The following is a 15,543-nucleotide window of genomic DNA, read 5'->3' on the forward strand; positions in this document are numbered from 1 at the left end:
AAAGCGCCAAACTTAGTCCGTTCGACTTCCAAAATGTTCAAAAACCAAGGAACGGTTTCTGATCGGTGCAGGCGTCCCGGAAACAATAGCCGACAGCCGCACTGGACGTTCAACGTCCGAAAAACGTTCAAAAACTGGAACACTGTATTTTTGAGTTTTTGGCATTTGGGAACCATTTTGGCATTTGGGTACCATTTGAGTACAGTGGTACTTTGGTTCTCAAACACCTCGGTACTCAAACGCCTTGGTTCCCAGATGCCGAAAACCCGGAATTAAGTGTTCCTGTTTTCGAACATTTTTTGGAAGCTGAACGTCCGATGCGACTGCCGGCTATTGTTGCACCCTCACCAATCAAAAGCTGCGCTTCTGTGCAGCTAAGAAAAAAGATTAATTTTAATTTTTATCGTCCACATTTATTCATTTTATAGTACAGTACATTGTACAATATTGCTATCATTTTATGGATTCAAGGTCTCGTTAATAGTAAAATTTATGTTCCATTACTGTTTTAAGGGTCTGGAACGGATTATTCCATTTTGCATTGCTTTCTATGGGAAAGCGCGCCTTGGTTTTGGAACGCTTTGGTTTTGGAACGGACTTCCAGAATGGATTAAGTTTGAGAACCAAGGTACCACTGTACAGTGTTGCCTCACTAGACGAATTTAATTCGTTCTACGGGTCTTTTATAACGAAAAATTTGCCTAGCGAGTCCCATAGGAATGCATTGAAATTTTTTTGAAAATTTTTTTGCCCATAGGAACGCATTAATTTAATTTCAATGCATTCCTATGGGAAACCGCGATTCGCTAGACGAATTTTTCATAAAATGAATTTGTCTAGCGAGGCAACCTCCGCTAGAAAAAACCTTTCGTTAAGCAGAAATTTCATTAAGCAGGGCATTCGTTAAGTGAGGCACCACTGTACAGTGAAATGCAGGTCCATGCCACTGTGTGTGTTTTTTAATTTATTCCCCCCCCCCGAATGTATTCCAGGCAAGTCCTGAGAGACCACAGCTGCCTACAGACCCTCTTGCAGCACCTCAAGTCCCACAGCCTGACCATCGTCAGCAACGCCTGCGGCACCCTCTGGAACCTCTCGGCACGCAGCCCCAAAGACCAGGAGCTCCTGTGGGACCTGGGGGCCGTCAGCATGCTCCGCAACCTGGTGCACTCCAAGCACAAGATGATCGCCATGGGCAGCGCGGCGGCCTTGCGGAACCTCCTGGCCAACCGACCCCCGAAATACAAAGACGCCATGGTCATCTCGCCGGGGTCCTGCATGCCGTCGCTGTACATGAGGAAGCAGAAGGCGCTGGAGGCCGAGCTGGACACAAAGCACCTGGCCGAGGCCTTTGACAGCCTGGAGAAGCAGACTTTGAAGACGCAGAGCGCCAAAAAGCCCATGCGGCACATGGAGAGCTTGGTGAAAGACTACGCCTCCGATTCGGGGTGCTTTGACGACGACGAGGGCCCCAATGCCTCCGAGACGGGGAACGCCTCTGTCCTCTCCATGTTCCTGAACTCCTCCTTCCTCCAAGGGCAGGCATTACCGAGAGCCGGCGCCCCACGGAGGTGCCCCGAGCCGGAGAAGGACGGGAGCCGGCAGGCGGAAGCCGCCCAGGTCGCCCCTTCGCTACTTCGCCCGGACGAGGACGTCTCCGCGGCAGCTGAGAAGCTGGCCAACAAAATCTCTACCGCCGTGGCCAAGATCGACAAGCTGGTGGAGGACATCTCCGTCCTGCACACGTCGTCGGACGACAGCTTCAGCCTCAGCTCCGAGGACCACTGCTTGGATTGGCAGCTGGGGCTGGAGGAGGTGCACGAGGCCCGCGCCCAGTCGTGCTCACCCTGCCGGCTGTCGGACGCCAGCGGCTTTGCCAAGCGGGAAGGCCTGTGCCGCGCCCACACCCTCCTGCGGCTGAAGACGGCCTACACCAGCCTCTCCAACGACAGCCTCAACAGCGGGAGTACCAGCGACGGCTATTGCACCAAGGAGCACATGAAGCCATGCACCGGGACGACCTTCTTGGACTTCAAAGACGAGCTGCATCGCTACCAGAAGCGGCCCAGCCGCTTGGACCTGAAGAACATCTTGAGCAACAGGCCAGAGAAGGCGGAGGGGCTGGGAAAGAAACGTCAAGGGGCAGGAGAGGCGGCAGAGAAGCCAGAAAACCTCGGAAAGTTCCAGAAAGCAGCTGATGCCGGGGTTGCCGAGACGGAGCCAGAACCCCAGAAGAAAGTTCCGAGCAATGAGCTAAACGCAGACCCCAAAGTCCAGACGATTAAGCTCTCGCCATCCTACCAGCATGTCCCCCTGGTGGAGAGCATTGGGAAGGGAAGCTCAGCGCCCGAAACGTCAGGGCTGCAGGGAGCCGGTCCATTCTACCCCAGCTTGTCGCTGAAGTCGATAGAAAACCTGAGCAAGATTCCCGAGAAGATGCCCGCTCGGCCCCCGGCCCCTGCGGGGCAAGAGCAGCTGCAAAAGTACTCCGTGGAAGACACACCAATCTGCTTCTCCCGCTGCAGCTCGCTCTCTTCGCTTTCCTCGGCCGACAACGCCCTGGACGGGCAGAGCCACAGCGAGAACGAGACGGACAGTGACTCCTCATTGGAGATCATCGAGGTGGAAGAGGTCGCCGAGATGGAGGAGTTGCGGAAGCGAGGGCAAGCGAGGCTGGAAGCGGAGCCTGTCCCGGCCGCCTCACAGCCCATCGCCATCCCTTTCTCCAAGAAGGAGAAGATCTTCCTCCGCGGAGCTTCGCCCTGCCGGCCGGAAGACTTGACGCCGTCGAGTTCCTCAGAGAACTACATACAGGAGACGCCGCTGGTGATGAGCCGCTGCAGCTCGGTCAGCTCGCTGGGGAGCTTCGAGAGCCCGTCCATCGCCAGCTCTATCCAAAGCGAGCCCTGTAGCGGGATGATCAGCGGCACCATCAGTCCCAGCGAGCTTCCCGATAGTCCCGGCCAGACCATGCCCCCCAGCCGCAGCAAAACACCCCTGTTCGAGCTCAGCGGTCAGCCGGAGAAGGAGACGAGCCAGTTCAACATCCAGTGGGAGAACAACGTCAAGAAGTTCATGGAGATCACGGATTTCAAGGAGCGGTTCCAGGTGCCCCAAGACCTGGACTCCATGGTCTACTTCACCGTGGAGAAGCCCAACGAGAACTTCTCCTGTGCCTCCAGCTTGAGCGCTCTTCCTCTCCACGAGCACTACGTCCAGAAGGACGTGGAGTTGAAGCTGATGCCACCTTTTCCCGAGAGGAGCAGCGGCCTGGGCTTCGCGGCGCATGAGGAAGAGAGGCCCAACGAGAGCCAGAGGAAGCCAGAGCGCCTCGAGCTGACCTCCGACGAAGACATTGAGATCCTGAAGGAATGCATCAATTCGGCCATGCCATCCCGCTTCCGGAAAGTGCGGACGTCTCTCGTCTCTGGGTTTCCGGGCCAGGTTCTGAACCCTCAAACCAAGAAGCCAGTGCACGTCCCGGTTTATATGCTGGTACCTGCCAGTTCTCACCTGGGTCTCCCCAAGCACAGACGTACAGCGGCCACGAGGCCCAGCAAAGACTACGTCGGCGATGAAGAATCCTTCACCGATTCAGCGGAAGGGACTCCGGTCAACTTCTCCAGTGCGACTTCCCTGAGCGATGAGACGCTCCAGTACCCGATGAAGGAGGCGGCGGACTTGAGGCGATGTTCCGGGAAGAGGAGGGAAGCTCTGGGCCCACGTGGATTAGGCCTCAAGATGGAGGTGGCCCAGGGTGAGGCGGGAGGCTTCCGGGCCGGAAGGATAACCTCCAGCCATTCCACGCCAACCAGGGTGGCATCTGCGTACAAGCACAACACAGGTTCGAGCCACACCAGCCCGCTTCGCACAGGCCGGGCCCAGTCGGCAGAGTCCAAGCGAGGACATGTCCCCCTCAGAAACCTGGAGCTGACGCTCGTGAGGCAGGGCAGCCTGAGGGCCAGCTCGGAAGGCAGCCGTTCCAGGAAAGACGCTCCTCGGGAGAACGGCAGCAGTGACATGGTCTTCCAGTCACTGTGCCACACTACGCCGACCGAAGAGGCAGTCTATTGCTTCTACGAGAATGACTCGGACGACTTGGCGGAGCTCAGGGCGAGGCGTTCGCCCAGGAGGAAGGCCACCGCACCCGGCAAAGGCCAAAGGAAGGAAGCTTGGGTGAAGAAAGAGGCTGAGTTTGCTTCCAGGCAGCCGCCACTGAAAACCAAGATGGCAGCCAAGCTGCGCAGCAACCTCATTGCGGATGAGACACCACCATGCTATTCCCTCAGCTCCTCCCTGAGTTCCCTGAGCGACATGGAGCTGTGCCACGCAGAAGGGAGGGGGCAGCTGTACGGCCGAGCCAAGCTGGCCTTGAGCCGGCGGCAGGAGATGCGGGCAGCGCTGTCCAAGCGGAGGGGCAGCTCAGGGAGCTCCCTCAGTTGCGACTCAGATGACAACCTGCTGCCCAAGGGGGTTGGGTCGGCCGCGCCCAAGAGGAGGAGGCACTCCGGGAAAAGGAAGCAGGGCGAGAAAGAGAGGAAGGGGCGGAAGGCCCATGAGCGGAAACCAGAGGCCGCGCCGGACGAAGCCGCCTCCGAAAGAGGCTCAGACCTGGACAGTGTCGACTGGAAGGCAATCCAGGAAGGGGCCAACTCCATTGTCACCTGGCTGCACCAGGCGGCCTCCTCCTTTGCCCGTGACCCGTCCTCGGAATCGGACTCCATCCTCTCGTTCATGTCCGGCCTCTCGTCGGGATCCACGTTGCAGCTGTCTCTGGAGAGGAAGGAGAAGAAGGCGGGCAAGAAGGTCCCCGGCCGTCACGCGGAGAAGAAAGACCTTCCAAGGGCGTTCCAGGATGGCAAGAAAGTGGTCGCCACAGGAGGTGCCAGGGCCCAGAACAGCCGGGCGGAGAAAAACGTTCAGCAGAAGCCGCTCACCAACTTGCCGGTGGTCTTCCGAGGTCGGACGGTGATCTACATGCCAAAGGTGGCGAAGGACTCACAGGCACAGAGCCCGAGAGCCGCCCCCAAGAAGGCAGGACCCCCAGCGAAGCAGGAAGCACCTGTGAAGAACCTCAGCCTGAACCAGCAGAGATCGCGGAGCCTCCACAGGCCGGGGAAGATCTCGGAGATGGTGGACCTCACCTTGCCAAAACGGAGCGCAACTCCGCCGGCCCGGATGACAAAAGCCCCTTCCTCGGGGTCCTCCCGGACGTCCACGCCGTCTCAGCCCAACCAGAAGAAGCTGATGTCCCCTTCGCAGCCGCCCGGCCGGCAGATACCATCTCGGGAAGCTGGGAAGGCAAATGGGAACGCCACATCTCCCGGCCAGAACCCCAAGCCCGTGCAGAAGTCTCCCGTGCTTAAGCAACACAAGACCCAGAAGTCTCCCGTACGCATCCCCTTCATGCAGAAGCCTGTGAAGAAAACGCTGCCGGCCAGGAGCGCCATGCCTACGTTAGAGGAGCAGGTGGGGAGAGGCAGAGGGACAAGGCCCCAGACCGGCGGGAAGGCTGCCCTGCAAGGCAGCCACCTCAATCTGGTGCGCATGTCCTCGGCAAGGTCTGCCGCCAGCGAGTCAGACCGCTCCGGCTTCCTGAGGCAGCTGACATTCATCAAGGAGTCATCCGGCCTGCTCATGAGGCACCGGGCCGAGCTTTCGTCACCGCAGCCAAACTCGAGGCTCTCCCCGGCCGCTTCACCTCGGAGAGGCCGCTCTGGCCTGCCGCCCGTCTTCCTCTGCTCCTCCCGGTGCGACGAGCTCAAGGCAGACAAGCCTGTGGGGCTGATGCAGCGTCCCGTCGTCCCGCGGGTGCCTCTGTCGAGCCACGGGGTCCCCACGGGCATGAGGCCTCCGAGGCGGACCAGCTCGGAAAGCCCCTGCAGGCTCCCGGTCAAAACAGGCAACGTCCCGCCGGAGCCTTTCAAACGGTACTCGTCGTCCCCTCAGATCAACGTCGTCAAGAGGACAGGCAGCCCAGCCACTCCTGGTTGCCAAGAGCCCACGAAGAAGAAGAACACCGAAGAGGGGCCCAAACTACCTGTGGTGCCGCCTCTGGGAGCTCCGGAGAAGCAGGCCGAAGAGGCACAGCAGGCGATGGTGAGGGGGACTTGGAAGCGCATCCGAGACGAGGACATTGCCCACATCCTGAAGACCACCCTCCCTCCCTCGGCCCTGCCGCTGGTCAGCACCTTGGAGGAAGAAGAGGCCCCCCAGGCCCAGAGGAAGACCAGCGACGCCGTCGTGCAGACGGAAGACTTCTCCACCGCCAAAACCAACTCCAGCACCTCTCCGACGATGGAGACCAAGCCTCCACTTGCGTTCTCCTCGGAAGCGGGAGAGGCGGTCGGTCCCAATCCAGGCAAGGCCCCCGCGGCGGTGCCCATCTCCTTCCTGCACGAAGCGCCCGTCAGCTCCCTCGGGAACTTCCCCCCCAGCAGGCACAGCTCCCCGAGCCGGGCTGCCCGCGTGACCCCTTTCAACTACACGCCTAGCCCCATGGCGGAGCCGGCGGACAACGACAAACAGATCCAAAAAGTGCAGGTCTGAGAAGCCACCGGCCGCGGCCGCCGCACCTCTGTATGAACACAGGAAACTTGTGTCCGTTCGCTTTTCTTTCGTTCTTTTTTTTCTATATATAAAAAAGGAAGACTTTGTCACCGCCTGCTAGCTTCCCATCTTGCTTCTTAGCAAAGCAAGGAGGGATCGGGGAGTGTTTGTTTCCATATTAACACAGGACTGGTGGAACTGTTTCTTGGGACGCAGATGATTGCTGGGGAGAGATTCCTTTCATGCCCACCGAATCCTTCCTCTCTTTCAAAACGTCTTCTCGGACTTCTTACGCACCAACAGATGCCCAAAGCCACACAAAGCCCACCTCATACTTCGGGGTCAACGTGGCCGTCAGCAGTGGTGCTACGAGATGGATTGGGGCACAACCACCCAATCTGTGGGGACGAGGGCGAGCATTTCTTCCCCGCCATCGGGCTGAGAAACAGAGGGGTTCTTTGCCACGTTCGGAATTAAACATGGCGTCCTCCCGCAGGAAAACAACCCTTCCTGCTTGGATTATGAGACCGAGTTCATCTTTCGGAAGAGTATCTCACCGTTCCCTCATGCCCACCCCTTGCTGAATTCGTATTCCCGGCCTCGTACAGACACGCTCCGTTTTGAACACAGCTCTTTCCCCCACTTCCGGTCGCCCTTCGCAAGCGACGTTGTCAAGACTCCTCCTTTCGCTAGTGACTTTTTATTTTTTGGTGGACGGAAAACATCGCCAGGCGGATTATAGTCCTTCTTTGCCCCCACCTCTTCGTTCCACGGTTCCACCAAGCCACCTGGGGGTGTGGGGGTCTCCTGTCCTCCTTTGCTTTCCTGGAAACCACAGGCACAAACTTAAGAATCAGATGGGGGGGCATATAAATAATAAAATTATTATTATTATTATTATTATTATTATTATTATTGGCCAGGGGTGCTACCTGGACCACATCTCCCATCACCCCTGATAGCCAGGGAGTCAGGGGTGATGGGAGCTGGACTCCAGCAACATCTGCCGAATCACAGACCTACAGCGTTGGAAAGGGACCCAAAGAGTCATCTAGCCTAACCCGCGTGCAATGCAAGAATCGCCGCTCCCCCTGCTGTGCGGGACAACCGTCACGAGTGAACTCGCCCTGAATGGGACAGGACAAATCCTATGGTGGAGGACATACTGGGCGGCGTCAGGGGGGGGGGACACAAAGCGAAGGGGGTTAGGGGAAAGAAAGAGCCTTAACCTCAACTCTCGGTTGCATGTATTATGCTGCGATCTGGCGCACCTGCTTACCTGGAGGTGAGCATCCATTGGACTCAGTGGGGCTTGCGTCCGAGTCGCCCTGTCTAGGACTCCACTTTTAGTCTCCTGTGTTATGGGCACTAATACCGATTGAATTAAAAACATAAAAAGAGTTTCTGCTGGTTTGTTTGGGGGTGGGAGTGGGGAGACGTTTAAGGAAGGGGAGGGGGGAGGATAAGGGGGGGGTGGGTGAGGAATTTTTACGTGGTAGACTGAAGGGTGGTTGGGGTGGAAATAAGCCCCAAGGTCCAAAAGTGCCCCCCTCTAGTTCTCCCTACCTGCCTCCCCTGGCTACATCTCCTCACCAGCCACGCCCCTTTCCTCAGGCCACGCCCTTTCATCCAGGCCACTCCCACTTCCTCCAAGCCTCGCCCCTTGCCAGCCCTGCGTGTGCTTTGGCTGCAAAAGTTCCCTGGTTCAATCCTTGGTATCTCCAGGTAGGGAGAGAGCGAAACCCCAGCTGCTGCCTGCCAGTGTGTGTAACACTGAGCAAGATGGGGGGGGGAGGGTGGCTTAGACATTTAATATGCCTTTACACAGAACCTTGCTTCGTTTCTAAGGAAAGGGCAACAACTCAGCATCATAGGGCTGTGTGGAGTTTGAGGGGAACCTGAAGGTCATCCAGTCCAACCCCTTGCAAGGCAGGAATCTCAGCCAAAGCACCCAGGACAAGATGGCCACCCAAAAGCCTCCGAGGAAGGAGAGTCCGCCACCTTCCACCCCACGGTCGGACAGCTCTGAATGCCAGAAAATCCCTCCTGATCTTGAGTCGGAATCTCCTTTCTCGCAACTTGAAGCCATGGGTTCGAGTCCTGCCCTCCGGAGCAGGAGAAAAACCAAGCTTGCTCCCTCTTCCGTGTGACACCCCTTGAGATACTGGAAGGTGGCTCTCATATCTCCTCTTTCCCAGGGTAAACATACCCAGCTCCTTCAACCGTTCCTCATCAGGCTCTGTTTCCGGACCCTCAATAGCAGAGGCAATGCCTTCCAAGCACAGGACCCAGTTTCAACCCTAACCCCCTAACACCAGAGAGCCGCTGCTGCCAGTCAGTGTAGACAATAGTAACGTCACCCGGCGAGATCCATGTCCGCCTGGGGAGATTTGAACCCTGATCTCCCAAGTCCTAGTCCGACACTCTAACCATTTGGAAAATAATGGGAGGAGAATCCTGTTAGCTGTTCGGCAGTCCGCCCTAGCCAGCATGACCAATGGTTAGGGTAAGGTTACCAGATGTCCCCGTTTCCTGGGGACAGACCCCGGATTTACAAATCAAAACCCTATCATTCCTACTGAAGTTGAAAAGTGTCCCCCACATTCATTGGGGGAAAAAAAATCTGGTAACCTTAGGTTAGGGAGGATAGAAATCAGACTCCGAAATGCTGGAGAGGGGAAAGCGGACTCCCACAGATAACAGAATTTACTATACCTGGGGGGTTGGGGTGGGCAGTGGAAAGGCAAACCTAACAAAAGGCCTTTCCCCCTCCCCAGACATTAGTTCCCATGGGAACACATTGCCCTCACTTCTTGGTTTGCTTTTTACATAACAAAGGCAGATTTGTTTGCAAGGTTTGAGACCCCAGGTTTGTAAAAGGAAGCCCCTCCTGGGACACCAGATTCCCAGCCTGTAAGAATTCCCAATAGGGAAGGGGACCTTAAGAGGTCATCCAGCTCACCCCCATAATTTGCAGCAGGGTGGATTTGATTTAAATCAAATCGATTTAAATCACGATTTGAATCCCTAGTCAGTAAGACTTGATTTAAATCATTTTTTTTTATTTTTTACAGAAAGACTCATTCCTCCTGGTATAATCTTAATATTTACAACCAGATGAAGTTTTCGGTTTTGGGAATAATAACTTTTCAGAGTAGTTTTGTGCTGGTGTGCTTTCAAATTGCTAGGTTGGCAGGAGCTGGGACAGAGCAACGGGAGCTCACCCCGCCGCGGGGATTCGAACCGCCGACCTTCTGATCGGCAAGCCCAAGAGAGGCTCGGTGGTTTAGACCACAGTGCCACCCACTTCCTAAAGTCTTGCTGCAGCCAGCATAGATAACCCCCCAAAGATCACCCCCCCCAAAAAAAACCGGGGCCCTGGCAACGCATGCGGTGCTACCCCAAGCTGAGCCTCAGAGGTTCCCCAGAGCTGCTTATTCTGTGGTTCCTGACTCCTACTGAGTGCAATGTGGTCCCGTTAAAGAGAAGGGTTGGCCAGACAAAAAACCCCACAATGCGGTAGTTCTGTTCCATCTCAAAAGACAAGACTTCTGGAGAAAGGAGAAGCTTTGTGCCAAGGAAGCTACAAGAAGGGGGTCATAGAATCATAGAATCGTAGAGTTGGAAGAGACCACAAGGCCCATCCAGTCCAACCCCCTGCCGAGCAGGAAACACCATCAAAGCATTCTTGACATATGCCTGTCAAGCCTCTGCTTAAAGACCTCCAAAGAAGGAGACTCCACCACACTCCTTGGTAGCAAATTCCACTGCCGAACAGCTCTTACTGTCAGGAAGTTCTTATCAGTTGTTATTAAAACCACTACCAGCAGCACCCAGGACGATGCCAGCAAGGCTAATGCGTGGCCTCAAGGTGGAAGGTCCCTTTAACAAAGCAGGCGTCTCAAAAGAGCACAAGTTCTTACATACAAACTGAACATCATAAAAAAAGAGCACAAATTCTGACATAAAAGGCAGTTTGCCAGCTATCGCTTCCCTGGGAGGGACCAGGCTTCGAATGGGCACCAGCCATTCACTCTCTGCCTAACTGTGAAGTTTCAGAAGAAAGTCAATTGCAAAAGTATATACGGTACACCGAAAGAGTAAATTCCACCATATTCAGTGAGACTTTACTTCTGCCCCATAAAAAAATGATTTATATGTTTATTTTTTTGGCACTTTTCTCCTACGCCTTTATTGTGCAAACATGCACTTTTCTCAGAGCAGGTTCCAGTGTCAAAACTTCCCTGCTCCAAACCTCACTTCTTGTCTCTTTCGAGCTGAAATGTGTGTTTGCTTCGGAGCGGGTGCGGATATTTACTTATTTTCATTCAACCGGATTTACGCACAGCTTAAGAAACAAGCAAATCAAGCATCTTGCAATAAAACAGTATAAATGTTCGATTTTCAAAAGAAGCAACAAAAGGGCTGATTCCAACTAAGTTATTACTCAGAGTAGAACTGTTGTATCTAAACTTAGCCAGACTCAAAGTAGACCCACTGAAATGAATGTGTGCAGCTGAGGCCCATTCATTTATTCTGTGAGTTGAATTAAATGCCGGATCCAATCCATTCAAATCATAAAAATATCAGATAAATAAACAGAGTTTGCTGCTGTTGTTTTGGGATTATTCCCCTCTCCTTCTAGTAATGCCCCAACACAGCCATTTTGACAAGGGTCACACAGCTCAGTGGTAGAGAAGCTGCTTGGCGTGCAGAATGAAATTGCCCCTATCCTGAAACCCTGGAAAGCCACTGTCGGCCAGAGGAGGGTGGATTAACGGCCTGACTCAACATAAGACAGCTTCATATTGAAATCAGCCTATCATTTATAACCTTGAGGACTAGAATATTATTTTATTTTAATGGGAAGGACATAAGGAAGAGCTGCTCGACTGTGGAACCCTTTCCCTCGGGAAGTGGTGGGCTCTCCTTCCTTGGGAGGGTTTAAAGCAGAGGTTGGATGGCCATCTGTCATGGGTGATCTAGTTGAGATTCCTGCCTTGCAGGGGGGTTGGGCTAGATGACCCTCGGGTGTCCCTTCCAGCTGGACAATTTTGATTCCATGTAGAATGCAATTCGGTGGCTTTGCATCTGATCCGCGAGCAAAAAAAGGATCAATCCCCAGCGGGCCTCTCCAGGCAGGTCTAGGAGCCTCCCTGGGCTGTAAGCCCCAGAAAGATGCTGCCAGTCCGTGCAGGCAATACGGAGCTACAGATGGACCAGCGGCCGAACTCCTCCTAACGAGGCTTTGCGCTCTCCCTGGGCCTGAACAGAAAGGGTTAAAGGCAAGCGGCTCTGCCGCATTCCTGGGCAAAAGGATCTTACCTGCCCGCCCGAGTTGGAGGAAGGAAACAGGCGGGGAGGAGGAAGAGGAAAGTGCGCTCCGGGTCGCCCTGCGCTTCGTTGGGGCTCCTGCGCCACAGAGCCGTCGCCGAGGAGCCCCCAGCTCGGCAGGTTAGTCTTGGGGGGGGGCAGCAGGGTGCGTCCCCACCTCCCCACCCAAACCCGCCTCTCCAGAAAGCGTTTTTGCGCCCTGGGCGCACGCCTTTGGCGAGCTCAGGTAGCTGAACGGGGAGGGGAAGCGGTTTGCGCCCCCCAACCCCGAAAGGATCTGGGAAAGAAGAGCCCCACCCCCGGGAATGCTTCTCAGGGCTCCGATCCTGGAGCTCGCCCCAGGCCCCGATCCACCACGCTACAGGTGGGCTCTTGCAAATTGTGTGCTTTGGTTTTTTTGAGGGGGTTCGTTCTGGTACCTCGGAGTGCGGTGACGCCTGGGAGGGCGTCCCCTACTCGGGACGACTTACTCCCGAGTAGCAGCCGAGCACAGTTTCCTGTCCTGACTTGCCTCCAACAAAGTTCCTACTCAAGAGTTAGACGCGCTGGGATGCCTAGAGAAGCGGGGGACCATGGCTTTCGCTGGGTTTACTCCGAGTAGGGCTTACATGGAAGACAACCCTATCCGGCGGTGGAAAAGGTATCGGGTGTAGGTAGCAAAGGCGACTTCCTGGTTTCCTGCACGTGGCTCCTATTTTCGATTCCTCCCCTCCTTCTCAGCCCTCTCTCACTTGTTAAATTCGCAAATGTGTTTCTTCATCCCCCCCCCCCCCGCCCTTGATAGCCGTGGATCTTTGCCTAAAGCGCCGAGCAGCGTTTTGTGGAGAGGCGAATGAGATCTTCCTTTCAAGATAATCCCAGTGGCCTCATTTAAAGTCACCCGGCCGCCGTCAGCCTCACCTACCTGAGAGTCAGCGAGAAGCTGACTCCTGAGTAGGCTCATGAGTTGCACGAATTTCTTCATCTCTGTTGTTGTTTCAAGAGGAGACACACCTTGCCTCTCCCTCGCGCCCAAGCAAAAGCCCGAAGGCGATTCAGTTAAATGTATGGCTGCATAATAAAATCACCATGGCCTTAAAGAGAAACCTTGCTTCTCTCTTCACAAAAGGGACTAGAGACTTAACAGAGGTGTACAGTATAAAAAATACAACAAGGGGACGCATATAGTATATGCGTCCCCTTGTTGTATTTTTTATTGCAGGTATCCCCAAACTTCGGCCCTCCAGATGTTTGGGACTACAATTCCCATCATCCCTGACCACTGGTCCTCTTAGCTAGGGATCATGGGAGTTGTAGGCCAAAACATCTGGAGGGCCACAGTTTGGGGATGCCTGTTTTATTGCATTACTGTCCTACTTTTAGCCTCCTGCAAGCAGCTCAGGGTGGCATATAATTGGTTCCCCCCCCCCCCCGTTTAATATCTGAGAAACTCAGATATATATCACATTTTGCCATGTAAAAGCAAATGTCCGGGATTTTGCGGCGATCGCCCGAACAAGCTTTCCGCTGCCGCCTCTGACCGTCGGGATTTTCACTTCTATTTTAGGGTTTTGGCAACCCTAAAATCTTCTTTTCTTAATTTGGGGTTCAAAAAAAATTGGGGTCATCTTATAGATGGGGAAAATACAGTAAGTTAATCACCAAAATAGCACCTTAAACATAGGTTATGGAATCTCTAGGCACCATTCCCCCCCCACTGAGATTTAGAAGGCAGGGTGGTGTAGTGGTTAGAGAGTCGGACCAGGACCTGGGAGATCAGGGTTTGAATCCCCGCTCCATCATGAAGCTCACTGAATGAGCTTGGAGTCAGTCCAGAGATCTCCGCGTGCTCACAGTTGGACCCGCGCCAGCCGCAATATTCTCCTGGCTCCTGGGGAATTTCGAACACTGCCCACAACAACCCCGGGAGGTAGGTTAGGCTGAGAGAGGCAGCAAGTGGCTCCAAGCTTCATGGCCAAGTGAGGACTCGAATCCTGTTCTGCTTAGTAGTCGGCGTCTGAGACTCTAACCACTACGCCACGCTGCCTTTTGATCTATGCAGGACTGACTCACTGCTGGGCCTTGCCTGAGATTCATAATTGGCCAGGATTATGAACTTGGGTTTTGTTTTATTTCTTTCAAACTTTGAGCTGTTTGATAACAGTTATTGCGCGAATACCAGGCTTTTGGGACTTTGTGTTGACATTGTTTTGGATGAAATTGGATTATATTTGGGGGGAAACCCCAGATTACTATGACGCTGGGCTGGCAGAGAAAGACTAGCTCAGTCGGTAGAGCATGAGACTCTGAACCTCGGGGCTGTGGGTTCGAGTCCCACGTTGGGCACAAAAGATTCCTGCATTGCAGGGGGTTGGACTAGAGGACCCTCGGGGGTGCCTTCCAACTCTACAATTTCACGATGCTGTGAAATCTGGGGGAGGGGATTAGGCTATCAATGGCAACCATGATGGTGGGCCAGATCCAGCAGGCAGGCTCTTCACACGTTCCAATGGAGCCTCCAGGCCCAGAGGCAGTCTATCTGGACTCCTGGTTTCTTAGGGCTATCCGGCCATTGTGAGAACAGGTTGCTGGGCTAGATGTTTTCCCACACACCCACTTTGGCCAGCATGGACACCTACCCTTCCAGACTTGAACTCAAGCCCCTCTTCAGCCTCTTACCCCTTGGGAGCAGCCGGTGTGGGTGTGGAGGTGCCAAGGCAAGGGAGACTGCGACCCATCCTCCGCCATCCGGCACCAGGCCTAGCCAGCCAGGTTCTTCTGAGTCTACAACTCCTAGCGGTCCCAGGCAGCGTGGCAGTGGGGAGTTGTAGTTCAAATAGTAGTACAGTACAGTAGTAGTAATAATAATAATAATAATAATTTATTATTTATACCCCCTGCCCATCTAGCTGGGTTTCCCCAGCCACTCTGGACGGCTTCCAACCAAATATTAAAAACAAAATACGGTACAGTATTAAACATTAAAAGCTTCCCTAAACAGGGCTGCCTTCAGATGTCTCCTAAAAGTCAGGTAGTTGTTTATTTCCTTGACATCTGATGGGAGGGCGTTCCACAGGGAGCGTGCCACCACCGAGAAGGCCCTCTGCCTGGTGCCCTGTAACTTCACTTCTTGCAGGGAGGGAACCGCCAGAAGGCCCTCGGAGCTGGACCTCAAAGCACCCGGAGAGCGGGTGGGTGGGGCCGATCCGGCAGCTAAGCGCTCCTTTTGAGCCCACTTGACACTCTTTCCTTCCATGTGTAATGAAAGTGGGGTTGAGCTAAATTAAATGGTCATCTGGGCAGGCAAAGGGGCAGAGGCCAAGAAATCCATTTTCTTGTTATGGTAGTACCTGTTCCTGCTGGCATCCATCTGCCTCGGGAGACAATGGAGGGGTGCTCCTTTTGGGGTGAAGTCAAACTGTGTCGGACAGTCGCAGCGCCTGCTGAAGCTGCAGAGGTCAATGCGGGAGAGACATGTTTTGTTGCAGCCGGGGCAGAGGAAGGTGTCTGGTTGTGCCGCTGCAAGATGCAGCTGGGCATTTTTTTCTCTCTGCAATTTCTCCTGGCAGTCATTCCTCCTCTGGCGACTGCAGTCGTCTGCAAGGGGATTCCTGCACGTCACGGTTGGCGTTGCCACCCTTCCTGTCGCAATTCCAGACATCTTTGCAATGCGGAGTTGGC

The 15,543-nt window shown here is 54.5% G+C and overlaps 2 protein-coding genes and 1 non-coding gene across 4 annotated transcripts in view; all 3 read left to right on the forward strand.

Annotated features, from left to right (window-relative positions):
- APC2 (APC regulator of Wnt signaling pathway 2) overlaps positions 1–7,446 on the forward strand; it is a 57,532-nt gene extending 50,086 nt beyond the window's left edge. The window contains exon 15 of the mRNA XM_035121054.3: positions 993–7,446. Within this exon, the coding sequence (XP_034976945.3) occupies positions 993–6,549 (5,557 nt within the window). The 3' untranslated portion in view covers positions 6,550–7,446. The remainder of the gene's footprint in view (positions 1–992) is intronic.
- Positions 7,447–11,859: 4,413 nt separating this feature from the next.
- TJP3 (tight junction protein 3) overlaps positions 11,860–15,543 on the forward strand; it is a 50,409-nt gene continuing 46,725 nt past the window's right edge. The window contains exon 1 of one of the 2 annotated variants that reach the window (XM_035118116.3): positions 11,860–12,003. The gene's annotated coding sequence lies outside the window, so the exon portion shown is untranslated. The remainder of the gene's footprint in view (positions 12,004–15,543) is intronic. The other variant, XM_088673053.1, reaches the window with a different exon arrangement.
- Positions 14,126–14,208, forward strand: TRNAQ-CUG (transfer RNA glutamine (anticodon CUG)). The gene has a single exon. It is a non-coding gene; the product is annotated as a tRNA-Gln (tRNA).

Source organism: Zootoca vivipara, chromosome 6, assembly GCF_965207765.1.
Source record: "Zootoca vivipara chromosome 6, rZooViv2.hap1.1, whole genome shotgun sequence".
NCBI classification, from domain to species: domain Eukaryota; kingdom Metazoa; phylum Chordata; class Lepidosauria; order Squamata; family Lacertidae; genus Zootoca; species Zootoca vivipara.